This window comes from Synchiropus splendidus, chromosome 17 (assembly GCF_027744825.2).
Source record: "Synchiropus splendidus isolate RoL2022-P1 chromosome 17, RoL_Sspl_1.0, whole genome shotgun sequence".
NCBI classification, from domain to species: Eukaryota; Metazoa; Chordata; class Actinopteri; order Syngnathiformes; family Callionymidae; genus Synchiropus; species Synchiropus splendidus.
In genome coordinates this window covers 4,451,786-4,471,369 of record NC_071350.1, presented here as the reverse complement: position 1 = coordinate 4,471,369, position 19,584 = coordinate 4,451,786, and the positions used below count along the sequence as shown (strand labels likewise).

Below are 19,584 nucleotides of genomic sequence, written 5' to 3'. Positions count from 1 at the left end.
AATAAGCTGCGTGCCTTCATTTGAGCTTGACCCACTTTGATGAGATTTTCTTTAAGTGCATGAATCACACAATTTGGCGGTGAGCAGCGCGGGCATAATGCGATGATGAGTGTGAAGTTGCTGCGCGCTGCGGTGGATGGAGCCCCACCTCCTCCCACGCTGGATGAGAGCGGAGGGAGAGAGATAGAGAGAGGCAGAGTGGGAGACCTACACGTTCGTCTCCACCACTTGTTCCGTAGGAATGCTTGAGATGGGCTTCTAGTTCAAGCTGCTCGCTCTTGCTTTTCCGCTTTTTTTCCCCCCCGGAAAAAGAATGACATTTTTGCCGCGCGTCGTGCGTCAAGAGTGAGCGCCGGAGAAACTCGGAGCGACAAGAAAAAGATGCGCAGATGAGTCTTGAATGAGGATTGAAAATGTCACAGGGAAACGTGTGGATATAGCCTCTTTTCTTCCCTCTCACTGTGCAACTTCTGATCGTCTGCATCCGCGAGAATTGCCTGCTTTAAACGCGGGATACCGCCTCGTGAACTGCCAGACGGAAAGTTCCGATGGTCCAAACGGATTTCTGTCGCTCTTTGATCCCAGTTGTTTTGATGTGAAAGAGATTTGAGAGCTGGGTTTTTGCCTCCGAGAGCACCGGAGGATATTCCACCTGCGGACAGACCGACGCACCAGCGCGGATTGAGAAGTCCCTGGCTCAGGTAAAGTTCCTGAGGCGCTGACCGTTTATTGAAATACCATTCGCGTTGTGTCGACAATCTCGTTTCCCTTCCGAGGCATCCGGTGTCGTGGGCGATAACAGGTGCGTTCAGTGGCCACATACAACAAGTTGGTCGGTGTTACAGGTTGGAATGATGGATCAGACTCCCTGCCAAAGATCAGACTCATGAATGAAGTCATTAAGTCGCCACATCCAATAGGAGGCTTCTGAGTGGCCGCTCATTTGCATGTTGTTGAAATGATCACGATCGTTATTCCGTGGAGCAGAAACGCGCTGCATTTAATGCACGGTGTTTATTCAAGGTTGACTTAAACACAGGTTACCAGAAGCGGGCGGGCGGGGGGACAACACATCTCTGCAAATCTTGGCTGTTGCTTGAGTTTATGAATTCATTTTTTTATTTATTATTATTTTATTTTCTAAGCTGTTTGGGCTCATATGCATTTCACGTCACAAATCATCTGCATTTATTTAAGTATTGAACACATTCAGATGTGTTTCCTCCTGCCGTTTTCCCCCCTTATGTCTACAGATACAGTGTGACACAATATAGTTTATAGTCTATAGTATAACCTAAAATGAGAGTAACCTAATATTGTATTATTGGTGTTTTAACATAATTTATGTTGAAGCCCACTGACATTTAACTACTAAATTCAACTAATAGTCTACATTACAGCGTTCAGAATATACAGAATACATGTTTGAGTTGTTGGCAATGGTCTTCCACGTCAACCTGATGAATGTGATGACAGCCAAAGTGTTCCGTGTGTGTCATTTTTCCGCCTTGTTTTTTGATGGTTTGCAAGATTTGTCAAGGCAATTACTCATTAGAAATGCGATTCACAGTCTAGAGCTTTAGGAACGGAAACATATGGCTTATATCGCATGACAACTTTGGTATTTTAATTGACTGCTATAAGAATTAAAAAAGTCACCTACATATAGCTTGAATTTGAATTTTTTTGCCATTTATCATAAGAAATATAAACCCTTTCACGCACTCAAAAAGTGTCCTCATTTAAACAGCGCCATTTCTTGCAGTGATCAAACTCTGATGTCTTGTAAACTCTTCTGTTTACTGAAAGGGAAACAAAAGTTATGGTTTATTTGTATTAAAAATCAAACACGATATATTTCTCCGGTTGTGACTTCAGAACAACCCTCGTTGCCTTCAGCCAAGAAACTGTCTTACACATAAACCTGATGAATGTGATGGTTGAGGAGTTTGTGATAGAGGTTTGACTATCCATTTATCATGTTTATCTGCAGTGATCAGCAATGTTTGACTTTTTTTTTATTTTTTATGAAGCATGTCTGCACCTAAAATCATCCTGTGACTCTATTGAATGATGGAACGTGTCACATTAGATGCTGTCAGCTGTTGCCATGCTTCATGTCCGATGAAATGAGCCAGGGACGGTTCAGCAGTTCAAATATATGATATTGGTGTGGCCTCGCAGAAACATTATCAGGTGAATGAAGTTGGAAGCTTCATGCATTTTCATCTGCAGTCAGCAGAGGTGCTCCGGGGTGTGGTTGAGGACAGAGAATGTTGTCAGCAGCGTTTCCATTAGGCGAAAAATATAGCATTTTGAACAAGTTTCACACTTTTGACTCGTTCCCTCTGTGTGTCTGTTGTGCTACGTCAGTATTTTTGTGTTGAAACTGTGTGTGTGAGGGGCTTTTGAGTGCAGGCGTGGTGAGAGCGGCTCAACTTTTGCAACAGTGACGACTGCACGTCGCCTGCATCTCCACCACATGAAGTCACACCGATGCAGCGTCTTCTGCAGGCGACCCGTCATGCCCTCAGGTGCAGACGTGTGATCGCGTTCCACTTTTGCTATATATTTCAATATCGAACGTGGGGGTGTGTTTTGGCAAGACCCTCACAATACACATCTGACACTTGAGTCACGATACAAGCTTGTATCATTTTACAGCTAGATATTGCTGGAACAGTTGACAAAAATTAAAATAAAAAAATACACAATATGACTCAAAATAAGAGGAAAACCATTTTTGAACACTGAATCTAACTTTTTTTTATCACGTTATTTTTATCACAATATTATTGATGTAAAGCCAATATTCTTGTTTGAGTTTTTACTGAGAGTCTCCAAGTTTACCCATACAAATTTCACAATTGTTTAGTTAATAACAATGCAAAAATGAGGAAGTTATCTATAAAGAAGTGAAATATTGGCATCTTATCTTAGGTGAAAGTATGGCAATATATTGCTTTATTGACCTCTATTCAAATGTCAGAAATAATCCACCATGGAGGTATGAAAGCGTTTTGGAAGTATTTCTACAATCCAGTGTTTCCATTTAATTTTTTTTTCATTGCGGTATCAAGTGTATCTTTTAATGAGCGTGCTTTTCCTATTCTGTTCGAAAGATATCTTCACAACAGTGTCTCATCATGAAGCGACGTCGTACTGTTCCAGCTTACCTTGACTGTTGTGCTCACCATGTACTGCAGATTTTCAGCAGCTCACGTACAGCTTCCCGTCTCACACTGGTTGGAAGCCTGAAGCAGTTGCATGCTCAGCTTGCCCTCGCCACTGGCAAAACACAAAATCTTAAAATATATGTTTCAGAACTAGTAGTGCATTTGTCCTTTAAATCATGCCAGCTCCGGGCACCATTGTTTCACTGAGCCATCTCTTGCAAACCTAACTGAAGTTAGAGATTTTCAAACACACCACACATTTAATGAAAGTTTTATTTTCCATTAAAAATGAAAGTTTAACAACAGTGACAAACCTGATTCTAATTCTTTTTGAATCTATAGCATAATTTTTAATATAGTCAATGGGTTCTTTTGTTACATGGCAATCCCTTTTCTTTGCAAATATTTGTTTAGATTGTTAAGCCAACTGTGGACAAATGTTTCAGCTGTTATACTTTTGGTTTCCTGTAACTTAATATTTTATTTTTTATTCATTTGGAAATCTCTAGCAAGTTTGTTTCAGCCAGAGGTTGTTGGCAAGCTTGGCACCCAATTCGGCTGTTTGGATTTTTAAAGGTCAGTTTGGGTTGTTTTAAAAAGTGCTATTCTTAGAATCCAGAGACCTAGTAAAGGTCTTGATAAACTACTCGCTGCTTGAGAATGGGTTGCATTTGTTGCACTGAAAGGTTTTCTACAGTGTGAACAAAAATAAATGTATAACCAGGGTAAACTTTGGATATTTAATTTGAGTGCATGGTTATCTCAGACTGAGTGACGGCTTTTGTGTCCTTGAGGGAAAATGCTGCCTTCCCAGTGCCATAAAAAAAAAAAAAAATCTCCATTTAAATTAACTTTAGGCTCCAAGTCGCTCAGATTTTGTGACAGTTTAGGGATTGTAAGTCACTCATTTTTGTGTTGCGTGACGAGTGTGTGACCAAACACAAGCAAGGGGGCGTGAGCAGAGCGAGGAGAGTGCAAAACAGAGCTAATAGTGGCCCCGAGAAAAATCACTTCCACTAAACATGATTGAAGATTCATGGAATGTTTTCTGTTTTGTAACTTATTATGGCTATGAATTTAAAAGCTGCTGAAATTAGTTTAATATAGGGAAATTCAGATCCCTATTGTCATTAACTTAAAAAAATAAAATAAAATATATATATTTCTTTTTAATACTACTGTGCTGTAGCAGCGTACACACTATAATATCATCCTTGAGAGTCTCTGGCAAAGTGTGAACGTGGCTGCTTTGATCTCAATTTATTTAATGGGATTTTTTTAGTAGGAGGTGTGACCCTGCATCAGTATTTTTATGTGCAGTAGCCCACATGAATAGCTGATTCAAATGCCCATCCCCTTAAGCCATATATCTTCTGCACAGACTGTTGCTTTTTGCATCACTGGGAGCCGGAGCAGCACAGTCTGTATAGAAGTGAGCAGCAGAGTAACACTTGGCAGTAAATTCTATTGGTAGATCAACTGTGCGGAGACCCATAGCTGTGATATGACCTATCATAAATCATGCCGGTGGGCGGGTAATGGATTTTACCTGTTATACTAGCTAAAGGCACCGAGTCAGCCAATATATCAAATCACATCATTTGAGAAAATCATTAAATCATCTGTTATCTCGCCACACTCTAGCGAAGCAGGGAGGAGCCCAGCGTCATCCCTGAAAACTGCTGGCTTTGACTTTTCACATAGCAGCTGGATAATTTAGGCTCACGTCCTGGTTCATCCGACGCATTCCTTTGAGCAACATAATGATAATTAAAACATCCATTTACTTTTTCTGCCAGCGTCTACTACGTCAGAAATCCCAACACTCATTTATGACTAGAAGAGCGCTCGGAGACGGCCAGTCTTTTAGCAAGACGGGGTGTCCTTGCTCCGATGCTGGGTTTTGCTCATACCGATACCGATCTGCCAGAGTGCCGATCACCACCGGTCACCGAGCACTGCATTTATGAAAGTTTCCACTCCGGACGTTTTCAAAAGTTTCACATTCTGGTGGCTGACCAACGCTGCACCTGACTCCAAAACGGTGACGGATCCGGTCGCTTCCATCTCCGCATAAATGACACATGAGAAAGGCTGCTCTTTTTTGGGCAATTTGTTTTGCGTTCCGAATGTCATGCTCAAGCGCACTCAAGCTTTCAGAGTTTTATCTCCAAAAGATCTCCAAAGATGCTGTTTTTGATGGTGTTAGTTTGTCTGTCTGTGTTCGAAATAACTTGAATAGTTATATACCGATTTGTCAAATCGGACATGGGACAAATTTTGGGAGTGATCTTGATCACTGTCAGGATCTCGTATTTATATATATATTTTTAAGCATTCTTACTTTAGTATTGGGCGATAGGAACATTTTTGGCACTTGTGCCAAATTGGCATTTGGGTTGTCATGAAGAGATTGTGTTGGGACTGGAGTAAAGCTGCTTGGCGGAGGTTTGCACTCTCTGCTTTGAGTGCTTTTCTAGTTCTGCAGTCGGTCCCTAAGGATTACGCAACCAAAATCCCAAATTCTTGTGCCATTAGCAAAATTTCCTTAACATTATGTTGTTTTGGTAACACACTGACATACTGCCGACAGATGGATAAAAATCTTGTTGGATGTGATGATTTTATTTTTTTTGTCCTTTTCACTGGAGCAGTTTTTGAGCAGCATGCGGAGCAGCCAACTTAAAGAGCAAATGTCACCCATTCAGTCACGAGTTGACTCAGTCTGTCTCTATGGCAACCAGGACAGGTGCACATGCTTGGGAGCACAATTATGTCTCTTTCTGTTTTTTTAATACCCCATTCAGTGCATTATGAGAGCGACTGCATTTAGGCTGACAGTTTTTCTGTCTTTTTTTTTTTTTTTAAGATGAATTTACTTACTTCAATTCACTTATTCAGCTACTGTATATTCTGAAACTAAAATGTCATCTGGATGAATGAAGACAATCTCTCTCTCTCTCTCTCTCTATATATATATATATATATATATATATATATATATCTCAGCTGCTGGTTGTCAAACTTGGAAAAGAAGAATAATGGCAATTTAATCTGCACCTTATTTCAGCGTTGTCTTTCCCTGATGGTTGTTTTTTTTTTTTTTTTTTAACTAAATTACACTTATTCATTGAGCTCAAGTACCCCATCAATTTCGTTTTCTTTACCTAGAGATAATAACGGTCAAGTCTATTGTACTTTATTGAAACAGTGAGGAAAATAAATCCCCTTCTTTCAGCACGTAGCGTCCATAACAAAATGACCACATGCTTAATGTTGTGTAAGTGCTCGTGTTGTTGCCTCAATTGCAGCAGTGGTGGCTCCTGATCTGCGGTAGTTAACAAGTGGACCAATGGCCGACAAGCAGTTGACCACATGCAGAGTCACTGACACACATGGATTACACACATATGCACATCTGAGCTTAGTCATTTTATGCTGCAAAATATCTTTCCAAATATGTAATTTGGTGGCAGAAGTAGGGTTTTCTGATGCGCAGATAGTGAGAATTCTGCACCACTGGGGTCACCACCCACAACCAAATCAATGAATCCAGCCTCTCCCTTCTCAGTGTGACACGGTTAATAATGGACATTGTCAGCAGGGTTGGTCTCTTCTGTGGAGCTCACTGAAGGCCTAAGGTGAAACTAAATCAAAACATCGACATCTTTCTCTTGTTGGTTTGTGAGCACTGGAGCTGCTTTAATCACTAGTCAAACGTTTGGGAGTGGACTGAAATCTGATGCCAGATCTGAAAGCTGTTATTAAGTGTGATGTGAGTGGTTATTATCATTGTAAACAAATACATCTTTGACTGAAAACAGTTGAGGCTTTATTCAATACAAAAAAAACAACTGATTTTGGCCATGTGGCTTTCTTGACAACTAGCTGACTTGCTTGCTGATGAGTTAAATATCTATTTTTGTACTCAATTCAAAGTTTCATTCTATTGCTTCTGCTTCAGAGTGTGACATTTCAACAGACAAGAGACCCAGGAGCGGATATACATTACAGACGGTAACTTCAAAGTTTGAAAATGATTTTGTTGGACAGGATGAAAAAGCAAAAATAAATCAATGATATAAACTGATTCAATAACTCGTCCAAAAAAAGTCATCTACCAAAAACAGGCAGAGAGGCCAAAGGTTCAATAAACACAAACTGAACTAAAGGAGGCCGGCACGGGATGTGGCTTGACAATCACTGGCTGTCCTGAGAAATACAACAAATACACATGTGGTTGTTAAATCTCTCTCTCTCTCTTACACACACACACACACAAGTCAATAGGGTGCAGGGCACATGGGAGAAAAAAACCACAACAAACAAAAGTAGGTTAGAGTCCAATAGTCCAAACAGAGTGATCCACGTAAAGAAAAAATAAAATAAAATGTTCACCATACTGCAGGAATCAAGAGCCACTAGTGTTTTCATTTTGGGTCAGGCACCTTATTCAGGAGCATCGGGTGATTTGGCTGCTGTTTGCAGTACCTGCTGAGACTCTGGGGAAGCTACTGAAACGACACACACCAGGAAGCAGGTTGACAAAATAAAAGCATGCAGGAAGCAGAAACATCACACAGAACAGAGTGGGTTTTGTCTCCAGTGACGTTGGATTGTTTTCTGTTTTCGTCTTTTCTTTTCGTCAGTTCACCCTTCGTTTATCCAAAAACATATATGACATCGCATCATTGCTTGTCATCAAAAGGAAAAATGTAAATTATATTTATTCTCATGGCTAACATCATTGTTGAATCAATATTTTTCCCGAGCCCACTTACCACTACTATACTCCTGGTTCTTAAAGGATTAAAGGAATAAAGGATTTCTCATCTACTCTCATCTAAAATATGTATTACAATACGTTTTTTATTCCATTCAATGAGGCGTTGACTGAGAAGCTGACTTTTTAAACAATTAGCAATAACCTTAATAATAGCTTGAATATTTACATGGGGCGGGTATTTACTTGGTTATGGCTCTTTTTGTGCTATTTCCACATACATCTGGCGAGCGGAAATCTTTGGTCAGGTGACAATGGCTGTGTGCTTACAATCGAGGGGAAGTGACAGAGAACTCCCCGGTGGCCGACATTGACTCCAGCAGCCGCCATTAGACCTCTGTGTCTGGGTCACTGGCAGGCGGACGGCGAGAGTTGGGTGAGCTTCTTCCGCAGCTTGTGGGAATATGGAGCGAACCCTGTGTCAGCATTGAACAGACGTCCATGTCCCATCTAAACTCCATATGGTCACAAGAACCACCCTGTGTTCTGTCCTCACTGCCGTCTTATAAAGGCTGTGTTCCTTAGGGTCTTGAAATTAATTTCTAATTCACAGCACTTTTTTCATGGTAGCTACAGTGAAACGCATATCCATCAGGCACTTATAGACTGGCTGCAAGCGTCCACCTCCACACTGCTGGCTTGTTTTTTTTTTCTCAAGGCTGGAACCATCTGGACCTTGGCAAGATCGCAGCATGGGATTATCTGATGAGTGCAGCTTCTTGTGCTGTTTCTCTAGCCAGTTTTAAATATAGTTTAGAAAAAATTTTTTTAGCTTAAAGTTTTGGTTCTGTATTTTATGCTTTATTTCTTCTTTTTTTATTATCATTTTTTCATCTTGTATTGCCCCCCAAAAATCACTTTTTTTTCTAATGAAATGTGGTTGAAAAGTGTTTTATAATATTTTCCCTCTTGTTTTATGTGGTCTTTGGTAAAGGTTTTTATTGTGAGTCTTTTAATTAGAAATATAATCTGGTTTAGCTGGGTTTTATTTCTTTCACTATTAGTTGCATTAGTGTTTTCCATCGTACATTTGATAAACATAAATAAACAGCTCAGTGCAATGTTGTTCCCACGCCAGTGTGCCTCAAACAAGCAGACAGTACATCAAATTGTCAATGTACGTGAAAGCAAATTGTGTTCAATTGACATTTATTAGGAGACATTTAACTGCTCTTTGAGAAACTACAACACTGACATATACTGTATGTGTCTATTTATATTACTATGTTAATTGTTTTCAAACTATAAATACGTAAAAACTGGCCTCATAAAAAAGCAAATAATGCAACAATGAACCAATTGAAATGTTGTTACTCTGCAGCCAATTGCAGTAATTTTCTGTGAAATGTCATTTTTTTCCCCTCAATACGTATATTGCTCAGTCACTTTATGCGGAGATAATTATTTTCTGCTAATTCTCTGAAAATGAAGATGTGCCCATCACACCCCCGAGCAACATTCTCACCATCATATTTTCTTTATGTATTTATTTATTATGAACCTGCAGCTACCAGTGATCACAAAATGCATCCTTCAGGGCCTTGCAGAAGTAATGAACAGGAATCGAAAAAGGCTAAATAGCTTTTTATATAAAGGTGAAGAAGGGAAGAAAGAAAGTGTGGTGATAAAGTTATGTTGCCATTCTGAAATTGTCCGGTGAAATCCTCAGCAGTATGAAAAAGTAGTTTTAGAATGGTTAATAGTTCAATAAATGAATCAACAGGCAATGCATATAAATATTTAAAAAATATTTTTTATTGCAATTATTTTTTGTATTTCGTTGTGGTGACAGCATCAATTCTGACAACTCTTATAGCGTTGCTGAATGAAGCACTTGACTGGAGGTGTGAGCGTTTTCCCGCTTGTCTTGCAACTCTAATTTCTTCTCCTTTAAAAAAAATAATCATAATAAAGCCACGTCCCTTGTTCCTTCTGCGATTTTATGCTGAAATACATTTGCAATATGCTTGAATCAGCTTGTGGTCTTGTGAGTTTATCACACCATACGGAACCACAGATGATAATCAAGCCATTTTGGGGTTGAAATATGCTGATGTGCAGGAAATGCTGTCTTCAGATATGTTCAGCACTTTCAAGTTATTCAGTTTCTGGTTGAAGAACTCCATAGGTTTAAATTATCTATCAATCTATGTCTGCCTGCCTGCCGGTCTGTCTGTCTGCCTGTCTGTCTGTCTGTCTGTCTGTCTGTCTGTCTGTCTGTCTGCCTGCCTATCTGTCCGTCTGTCTGTCTGTCTGCCTGCCTGCCTATCTGTCCGTCTGTCTGTCTGTCTGCCTGCCTATCTGTCCGTCTGTCTGTCTGTCTGCCTGCCTGCCTATCTGTTGTCTGTCTGTCTGTCTGTCTGTCTGCCTGCCTATCTGTCCGTCTGTCTGTCTGTCTGCCTGCCTGCCTATCTGTTGTCTGTCTGTCTGTCTGTCTGTCTGTCTGCCTATCTGTCATCTGTCTGTCTGTCTGTCTGTCTGCCTGCCTATCTGTCTGTCTGTCTGTCTGTCCTTCTGTCTGTCTGTCCGTCTGTCTGTCTGTCTGTCTGTCTGTCTGTCTGCCTGTCAGTCTGTCTGTCTATCTGTCTGTCTGTCCGTCTGTCTGTCTGTCTGCCTGCCTGCCTATCTGTCGTCTGTCTGTCTGTCTGTCTGCCTGCCTATCTGTCTGTCTGTCCGTCTGTCCTTCTGTCTGTCTGTCCGTCTGTCTGTCTGTCTGTCTGTCTGTCTGTCTGTCTGTCTGTCTGTCTGCCTGTCTGTCTGTCTGCCCGTCTGTCTGTGTCTTGTTAACTCAGAACCTGTGTTATTTGAGCGTAACCTAGGGCTTCCCTTTTATCTTTCATCGTTTTGCACATCCCCGGTGCTCTCAACGTTAGCGGTCGCATAAAGAGATATCTGCGACCACAGATGTTTTCCTTGCCATGCTTTTGCACGGTGGACAATTCATGTCCATTGTGACCTACCCCCACGGTGTCACCAGTTTTTCCTCTTTTGTTACCTGTATGATTCTGAATGCAGTTTAGTCATGTGTGTTGTTGGATTGTTTTTAGGCTCAGCTCACAGCAGCAAGTTTCTGTTATGTAAATTTTGAAGTTAGCCTTTGCTGAACTTAACTTTATTGTGCATGGGACAAATGGAAATTGCAAACGCAGTGCATCTTGTAAAATGGTTATCCATTACATTCCTGTTTGTTTATGGGAATGAATACATTCTCCAAACTTGAACTCTGACGTGTAGACAACTTTTCGTTTTTCCTTTTGTATTTGTGAAGTTAAAAAGAAAATATGAATATGAATGAGTATGGAAGTTCCAAAAACTGTAGCATAGTGAAAAGCTGGGCGTAGCTCATCTGTTCTGCAGGGTGGACAAACAAGCTCTGGTTGTTGTTGTTTAAGACACTCAAGATGCACCTTGTTGTTTGTGGGATATTAATTTATTACTTCTTCTGTTACTGTTTATTTTATTTTATTTTATTGCACGTTATTCCAAAGCTCTTCCCTAGTTGCTGGGATCCTCACTGAGCGTGGCAATAAAGCTGACTCTGATTCTGCAATGACCTCACTAGTGTGGGAGTTGAGACCACCAAACCAGAGACCAGAGCCTACAGAAGTCCAAGACTTTGAGGGTCCGAGATCCAGTCAGAGGTCAAACTAATGCCCATGAGTCTATCCGTCACATAGACATACACATTTATTTTTTATTACAAAAGAAACGGTTGCCATTTTTCTCAAAATAAATCAAGCGCTGAAATGCTTTCATCGGATTCAGATGTATTCATTTCGATCTTGGCCTCTGACCCTCAAAGTCTTGGTCACTGTCGGCGCTGGTTTCGGTCCTGATTCAGTTTCTGGTTATGTGGTCTTAGCTACAACACTATCACTTCTTTTCTGATCTATTGAAGTACCGTAATCCATCCATTCGTCATTCTGGAGACTGGAAATGTAAATAAAGTCTTGTCAAGTCCAACAGTAATTTACATCCACATGGTGTCCATCTGTCCACAACATGTTTAGCCTTGAGTGGTTCATTGCAATAACAGGTGGTTGACCCAACCTGAGGAAGCAGAGGCCAAGTACTGGCGTTATAATACACCATTAAATGTATTACTTTGGCACACCAAATATGTATGGAACCCTGGTATAGTACTGAGATATATATCAATACTATTTTCTCCCATTTTACCTTTTATTTTGTTCAACCATTTTCACCATCATATATAATATTTGTTCGACCTGTTTTTTTTTTTGCTGTTTAACGCCAGTTCACTGCAAAGAATGCAAAGCACTTGATAACCATTGAGTCTAAGTGAGTCTATGTTGCTTTACTCGCTGCTCTTATCAGGTCTGCTGGCATGATATTTTAATGTCAGACTCAAACCTTCAGTATATCAGCCTCAAAGATGGGGGTGTATGTGACTCGTAAGCAGGAATGTTAGATGGAACCTAAAGGCATTTAGTCAATATCCATCTGATAGGAGACTCGCTCTCTGACTGATGGCGTATTTCACAAGCAACATGAATTTTAATGTCAATGTAAACAAAGGGGGGAGAGAAAGACCACATTTTGCTGTAGCTGCCAGGCATGGTGCCATCTGGAGAACAGGCATGAGGCCAACTGGAAGACATTAAGTCATGAGTGTCATCAACCATAACAATCATGTAACCATCAAAGTGCGCTTACTGCATTGTTAGAAGGGGATTGGGAGGACGACAACGACAAGTTACGTAGTTTCTTTGTATATATATTTTTTTCAAGTGAAGAGTCATTTGTTGACTAAATCCTTAAAGGTCAGTTTTCTAAATGGCTTCTGGCTTCTTCAGTGTGTTGACGCATTGCCATGTTTTGATCGGGCTAACACAATATCGACACAATTGTGAATGTGTGCGCCTCTCCTCTCTGTCTCTTACCGGGAGATGCATGCGTTATGTGAGAATAACATTCTACGTTTATGATCTTGCTCCCTTTTTGAATATTTCTTAGGTGCTCTGAGTCGACCCACATAAGCGAATATTCAGGAATCCGTCTTGTTTGCTTAATTACTCCCATGACTAATTAATTTACTAAATATAGAGATCAGACCCGATCATGGATGTGCATCTGCTATGTGCAACTTCTGGAATTGCCATATGCATTTAGACGTACTGAGCTGATGTGCGAGTCTATACAGACAAAATATAGCAGTAAGACGTTTATTTAACACGTCATAGGTGATGACTGAACGTCTGTCTGTGCATGTCCAATGACGGACTGGGGACTTTTCCAGGGTCTTTCCCGCCTCTTGCCCCAGTTTTACTCTGTGGCCTCATCATGGGAATAAGGGAGGAAATGAATGAACAAGTGTAGCACACCAAAGTGGTCCAATAAATGGCTCTGAATCCATGAATATGGGATAAACATATCTAGCGCATTTCTTCTATTTATTCTGAAGCTGCTCAGCTATTTTTTCTTAAATTGTGAGCCCCTCATATGGTGCCATGCTTCCCTTATCCAAGTGTACTCTCTATTCAATAGCCCTACATGCAGTTTGGGTATTTTGTTCATGCTTTCTGTTTTGACATATTTCATGAGGGGCATTTCAGCACAGTCACTGAGCGGCAACTGACACACAAGCACCATAAACTTAGTCGTTGACAATTCAACAAGTGGGACATCATGCTGCACAAGACATTCCAGTGTCTCTTCATTGTCACCAGCACATTTTCCAAGAAAGTGGACACGAATGCTTAACCTCCGTGTTGGTGTTCTATTCCAGGAACATCCGAGCAACACACACTCACACACACACACACAAGCACACGTAAAGGACATCACAATTAAAGACTTCATCATTTCAGTGTGAAAATCCCTGAATTCTTTGGCTGGAGGGAGTGCAGTTCAAAACGGATACCAAAAGTATGGCTCATAATCACGGGGTTCAAAGGTTCAAAATGAAATATGATGAAAGGAGTCAGTCACTACCATTGACAGACATTGTTCACTATAGTATTGTCTTTGATGGTTGGGGCCTTTGGGCATCACAGTTGGACACAAAGGCATCATCGCCTCCCAGTTGTAACTGCCCCCTGGTGAACCCTGAGTAGCATTTTGCAAATAGTGTCACCCAATTAAACTGCCGCTTATGTTGCACCTTTACATGTTTGCTAGTTTACTAAAACAATACATACTTGTCCTCAATGTCAATATTCATATAGGATATGTGTTTCTGTTCTTGCATGAAATCCTACATAATAATTGAAAACAAATTCACTGAGGCTATTGATGCGCTCAGACTTAAAAGAAACCATGCTGGGAAGTAATTCCATTGCATATTTCAAAAATCCTCTTTTCTCTTTGTTGTTGTTGACTAATTATTATATATGTGCCTGCAGGACTTTGCAGAGCTTGACAACAAGAATTAATGTAGAGGATTTGAATAAAGCTGCAGCAATATATGTGAAAACATTGTTTGTAACTGTTAGTCTGGGAAATGGCATTGAGGGCATTTATTCCTGCGTTTTATTTATTTATTTATTTTTCTCTGCAGCTTTCAAAGCTCACATGCAGGTTATATCCACAACTGGCCTCATAGTGAGTAAATGGCCTTGTGTAGAGTGTGGAGAGTGGTGAATAAAGGACATCCTTACATTAACCTTTCATTACAATTTTACTTCATATATATGTGCGTAAATGCATTATATCGTATTCTCTTTTTGCAAAGGCTGTTCCTTTTAGTTTTATGAAAAAAAAAATGCTATGCTATAATGACAGCCTGTCCAATAGTAATAGTTGTGTGTTTGTCAGCTGTCAACTGACTACGTGGCTGTTGTTCAACTTGTAACTCAAACGCTTGAGCTACATTCTAAAGACAAAGTCGGTATTTGGTGACTTTCCACATGTTACTGAAGTACCACAGCCCTTCTGGGATAAAACTACTTTGAAGGAAGGTGGGCTAGTGTCCTCATTTTTCTGCAGGAAATGTTACATAAGGGCCTTGCGACTTTGACCATTCGTCATGTGGGTTTTGGTCGTACTCTGTGAGGAGTAATCCCTGGGTTAACTGTTTTCTGCAGGGTGCTTGCAGGCTACTGCCTCCTGTGCAGCAGGTTGTTCCTCAGTGTGACCTCCAGGTTGTCCTCTAGGGGCTCGCTGGTGGTCCTTTTGAGCATTGGGAGCAGACATCTTTGGAGATACTGACATTCTTCTTTTGTCTGTTGCATCTGCTAAGTCTGTTTCGGGCTTTGCATGTACTCACAGAACTGCAGTTCCATCCAAATATTTTGTATTTTTGTGGTGCTACTAGCAAATCCAATCAGAAACTTTTGAAATCTGATGATGCTTCCCTTGGAAAGTGTCTCTTTGTCTGACTTATTTCTCTTTTTTTATCTTTACAGGCAGTTCTTCTGATGACCCAATGGAACTTAATTTACAAGTAGCACTCTTTTGGCTGGTGGTGCTGCAATGCGGCTCCGTTGACTGCAGTATCCTGTATCGTGTCCTGGAAGAGCAGCCTCCCAACACTCTCATCGGTAGCCTGGCTGCTGACCAGGGTCTACCAGACTCAGGACATCTCTATAAGCTGGAGGTAGGCGCCCCATACCTGCGTGTCGATGGGAAAACCGGCGATATCTTCACCACAGAAATTCCCATAGACAGAGAGACATTGAGGGACTGTCGCTTGCTCATGAAGGGTAAGCCCTGCTTTCTGGAATTTGAAGTCTCAGTCACAGATCTGATTCAAAATCAGAGTCCACGACTCATTGAGGGACGCATTGAGGTGCAGGATATCAATGACAACACGCCACAGTTTCCTTCATCTGTGCTCACCATCTCTGTGCCGGAGAACACAATCATGGGCGCATTGTTCTCCATACCTGTTGCTACAGACAGGGACACGGACAGAAATGGAGTGAGTGATTACGCCCTCACAGCTGGTCCAGATGCAGCAACCCTTTTTGGTTTACAAGTGGCGGATGACAGGGGAGGAAAGCTGCCACAACTCATCGTTCTTGGCAACCTGGATCGAGAGCAGAAGGATTCCTATGACCTCACAATCAAAGCGGTGGATGGTGGAAATCCACAGCGGTACAGCAGCGCGCTGCTCAGAGTGGTGGTCACGGACGCCAATGATAACTCGCCAAAGTTTGAAAAGTCCACATACGAAGCTAAAGTGTTGGAAAACAGTCCTGTAGGGCATTCAGTGCTGCAGGTAAGTTTACTCCAGAAAGCTGTTCTGAATGATGATTGTTGTGCTGCAATAATAGTTCGTCTTAAGTAACACAACCAGATATGCAGGGGTTGGACAAAATAACGGAAACACCTTGAAGCCTTTTTAGCTTTAAGGTGTTTCCATTATTTTGTCCAACTCCTGTAGAACTAGCTATTTTATATGACATACGACATGAATTACACATGTCTCTCTCCGGAGATTTGTACCTTTGAATCATGTTCCATTACCTTTTCATTTAAAAAAAATAAAATAATAAAAAAAGAACTCACTTAACAGTGCATAGGATTCACAGTTCATAGTGAAATTTATTCAGTATTCTTTGTTTCCAAACCATTTTAAAATGAAGTGGGGAAAACCCTTTGCCATGTTGATGCTTTAATTGGAAAATGTATTTTCCTTGTAGGTCAAAGCAAACGACTCCGACATGGGACCTAATGGAGAAATCGAGTACACTATTCACCAAGCAGTCGACCCAGTGCCCAAACTCTTGCGTATTGATCGTTCCACCGGCACTATCTATGTCAAAGGACCTCTGGACAGAGAGGAGATTAGCAGCTTATCATTCTACGTCGTGGCAAGGGACAAAGGCCCACAGCCTAAAAGCTCCAAGACATTTGTAACAATTGAAGTGACTGACCAAAACGATAATGCTCCAGCTGTTGAAATTAGAGGCATTGGGCTTGTGACACACAACGAGGGGGTGGCAAACATCTCAGAAGACATGCCAGTGGGAACAGCCGTTGCTTTGGTTCAGGTGTCTGACAGGGACGAGGGGGAGAATGCGGTCGTCACCTGTGTTGTTGCCGGTGATGTCCCCTTTCAGCTGCGTCCTGCCAGCGACTCATCAAGCGATAATAGACGGAAATATTTCCTCCAAACCACCACGCCTCTAGACTTCGAAAGAGTCAGAGATTACAGAGTGGAGATTGTGGCGGTAGACTCCGGCAACCCAGCACTATCAAGTACCAACTCTTTAAAGGTGCAGGTGACGGACGTGAATGATAACACTCCAGTATTTTCCCCAACCTTATTTGAGGTAGATTTTGCCGAAGAAAATGAACCAGGGGAAAAAGTTTTGGATGTTATAGCTTTGGATGCCGACAGTGGAACAAATGCAGAACTCCTATATAATATCATTGGTGAGCCATCTATCAAAGGGCTTTTTGAGATTGACCCAAATACAGGAGAAGTCAGAGCCCGGACCCCTCTTGATCGTGAACATAAAGAACGCTATGAGTTTCGGGTCACAGCTGCAGATAAAGGATCACCTGTTCATAAAGGGACAGCAACAGTTGTTATAAAGGTGCTTGACCGCAATGACAATGACCCCAAGTTCATGTTGAGCGGTTACAGCTTTTCTGTTTTGGAAAACATGCCTCCTCTTAGTCCTGTGGGGATGGTGACAGTACTGGATGTGGACAAAGGTCAGAATGCCCATGTTCACCTCTCTGTGGAGCCGGATGGGGGAAAGTTTGTTGTTCAAAACGGAACGGGCACCATCCTCTCAAGCATATCATTTGACAGAGAAAAAGAAAGCAGTTATACTTTCCGTCTAAAAGCAGTGGATGGAGGAGAGCCGCCCCGATCCTCGTATGTTGGTGTTACCATCAATGTGCTTGATGAAAATGACAATGATCCGGTGGTCACAAAACCTTCAAATTCTTCATATAGACGCCTCTCACCATTAGCATCTCCGGATAGCCATGTAGAAGTAGTGGAAGCCGAAGATTTGGACAGCGGTCCGAACGCAGAGCTTGTTTTCAGCATTGCCGGTGGAAACCCATACCAATTATTCCGCATTTCCCCGACTAGTGGAGAGATCACTTTGGCAAAAGAAATGACTCCTAAACATGGCGGACTCCATCGCCTTGTTGTTCGTGTGAGTGACAGGGGGAAACCGTCACGCCATGCCACTGCTCTAGTTCATATCTATGTCAATGAAACTATTTCAAATGTCAGCCTAGTGGAAGCTTTAGTCGGTCACAGTCTTTACACTCCACTGGACAGGGACATTGCTGGTGATCCGGACAATGGCTTTGCTGCACACCGTGGCAACATTTTATTTGGGAGCCTTGCTGGGGTGGCAGGGGTTGTAATGATCATTCTTGTTGTGGTGTTTATACGAAACCGCATCCAGAGAGAAACTAAAAGTGGTTACCAGGCCGGCAAGAAAGAAACAAAAGACTTGTACGCCCCAAAACAGGCACCAAAGAATACAAAAGGAAAACGAGGCAGGAAAGGAAAGCCACAAAAGCCGCCAAAACAGCTTGGAGAAGACGAGGAAGTCAGTCTTCAGAAGAATCTCAAGTTTAACCTCGATGGAGTCAATGATAGCCCCAGGATACATCTGCCACTGACCTACTCGCCAGGAAGTCCTGACATTGGAAGGCACTACCGCTCCAACTCGCCGTTACCATCCATTCAGTTGCAAGCCCAATCTCCTTCAGCCTCACAGAAACATCAGGCTGTTCAGGACTTGCCTGCCACCAACACCTTCGTAGGTACAGGCGGGGACGACAACTCCACTGGGTCAGACCAATACTCAGACTACAGCTACAGGACCAATCAGCCCAAGTACAATAAGCAGGTAAGATCAGTTTTGATACTCTATTTTCTTACCATTCTGGATTATAGAGTTGTTTTTTTAACTGTTGTATAAAACTGTTACTGTTGTATTGCATTTTCACAATATGTAGAACATGGTTTGCATGGATAAAACTCAAGTCATTATTGCTTCCATGAAATGAGTTCACAATTGCCAATCCTTGGATCACCACGATTATGTCATATTGCACATCCAAAAGTGAAAATAATGTCCTATTTTCACAGGCCCACAGTGTCATTCTGTACTTTCTACCTTGTCTATATGAAAGTGATGTCAGGGCAAATGCTTATGGGGCAATGGTGATATACCATAAATGTATTTATGACCCACAGTTGGTCATAAAACAAGCACTATTCCACCTGGAAAGCAGTTGTTGGACTATTTTTATTTCTCACCTGACTTTGGAAATGCCTGATCCAAACTCTTCATACCTGAATTCCTGTTGTCATTGATGTCCTGTGGTAAATCTATCATACAATGTGTAATCATATGGAGTAAGTTAATGGAAACATTCTGTATATTTCACTATAGTTTGTAAAATACAGTAACCCAATATCATTAATTGACAGAATTAGATTTTTTTTCCTAAATTATTGGATGATGCTAAACCTTTACTTTACGTTAAAAATGCTTTTAACTAGGACATACACAATTTCAGCACTAATCCTCAAGATTACTATCGAAGTGGATTGACCTACAAAAAATGGACTCAGAAGTACTGTGTCACTTTGTTAATGTCATTTGTCCAAAGTTTGTCTCATGCTCTCTCTCCATCTAGCTATGCACGATATATATATATATATATATATATATATAT

At 41.3% G+C, this 19,584-nt stretch overlaps 1 protein-coding gene across 1 annotated transcript in view; it reads left to right on the top strand.

Annotated features, from left to right (window-relative positions):
* The first annotated feature begins 206 nt into the window (after window positions 1-206).
* pcdh1a (protocadherin 1a) overlaps window positions 207-19,584 on the top strand; it is a 115,774-nt gene continuing 96,396 nt past the window's right edge. Inside the window, exons 1-3 of the mRNA XM_053848004.1 lie at window positions 207-701; window positions 15,327-16,141; window positions 16,566-18,749. Of these exons, the coding sequence (XP_053703979.1) occupies window positions 15,347-16,141; window positions 16,566-18,749 (2,979 nt within the window). The 5' untranslated portion in view covers window positions 207-701; window positions 15,327-15,346. The remainder of the gene's footprint in view (window positions 702-15,326; window positions 16,142-16,565; window positions 18,750-19,584) is intronic.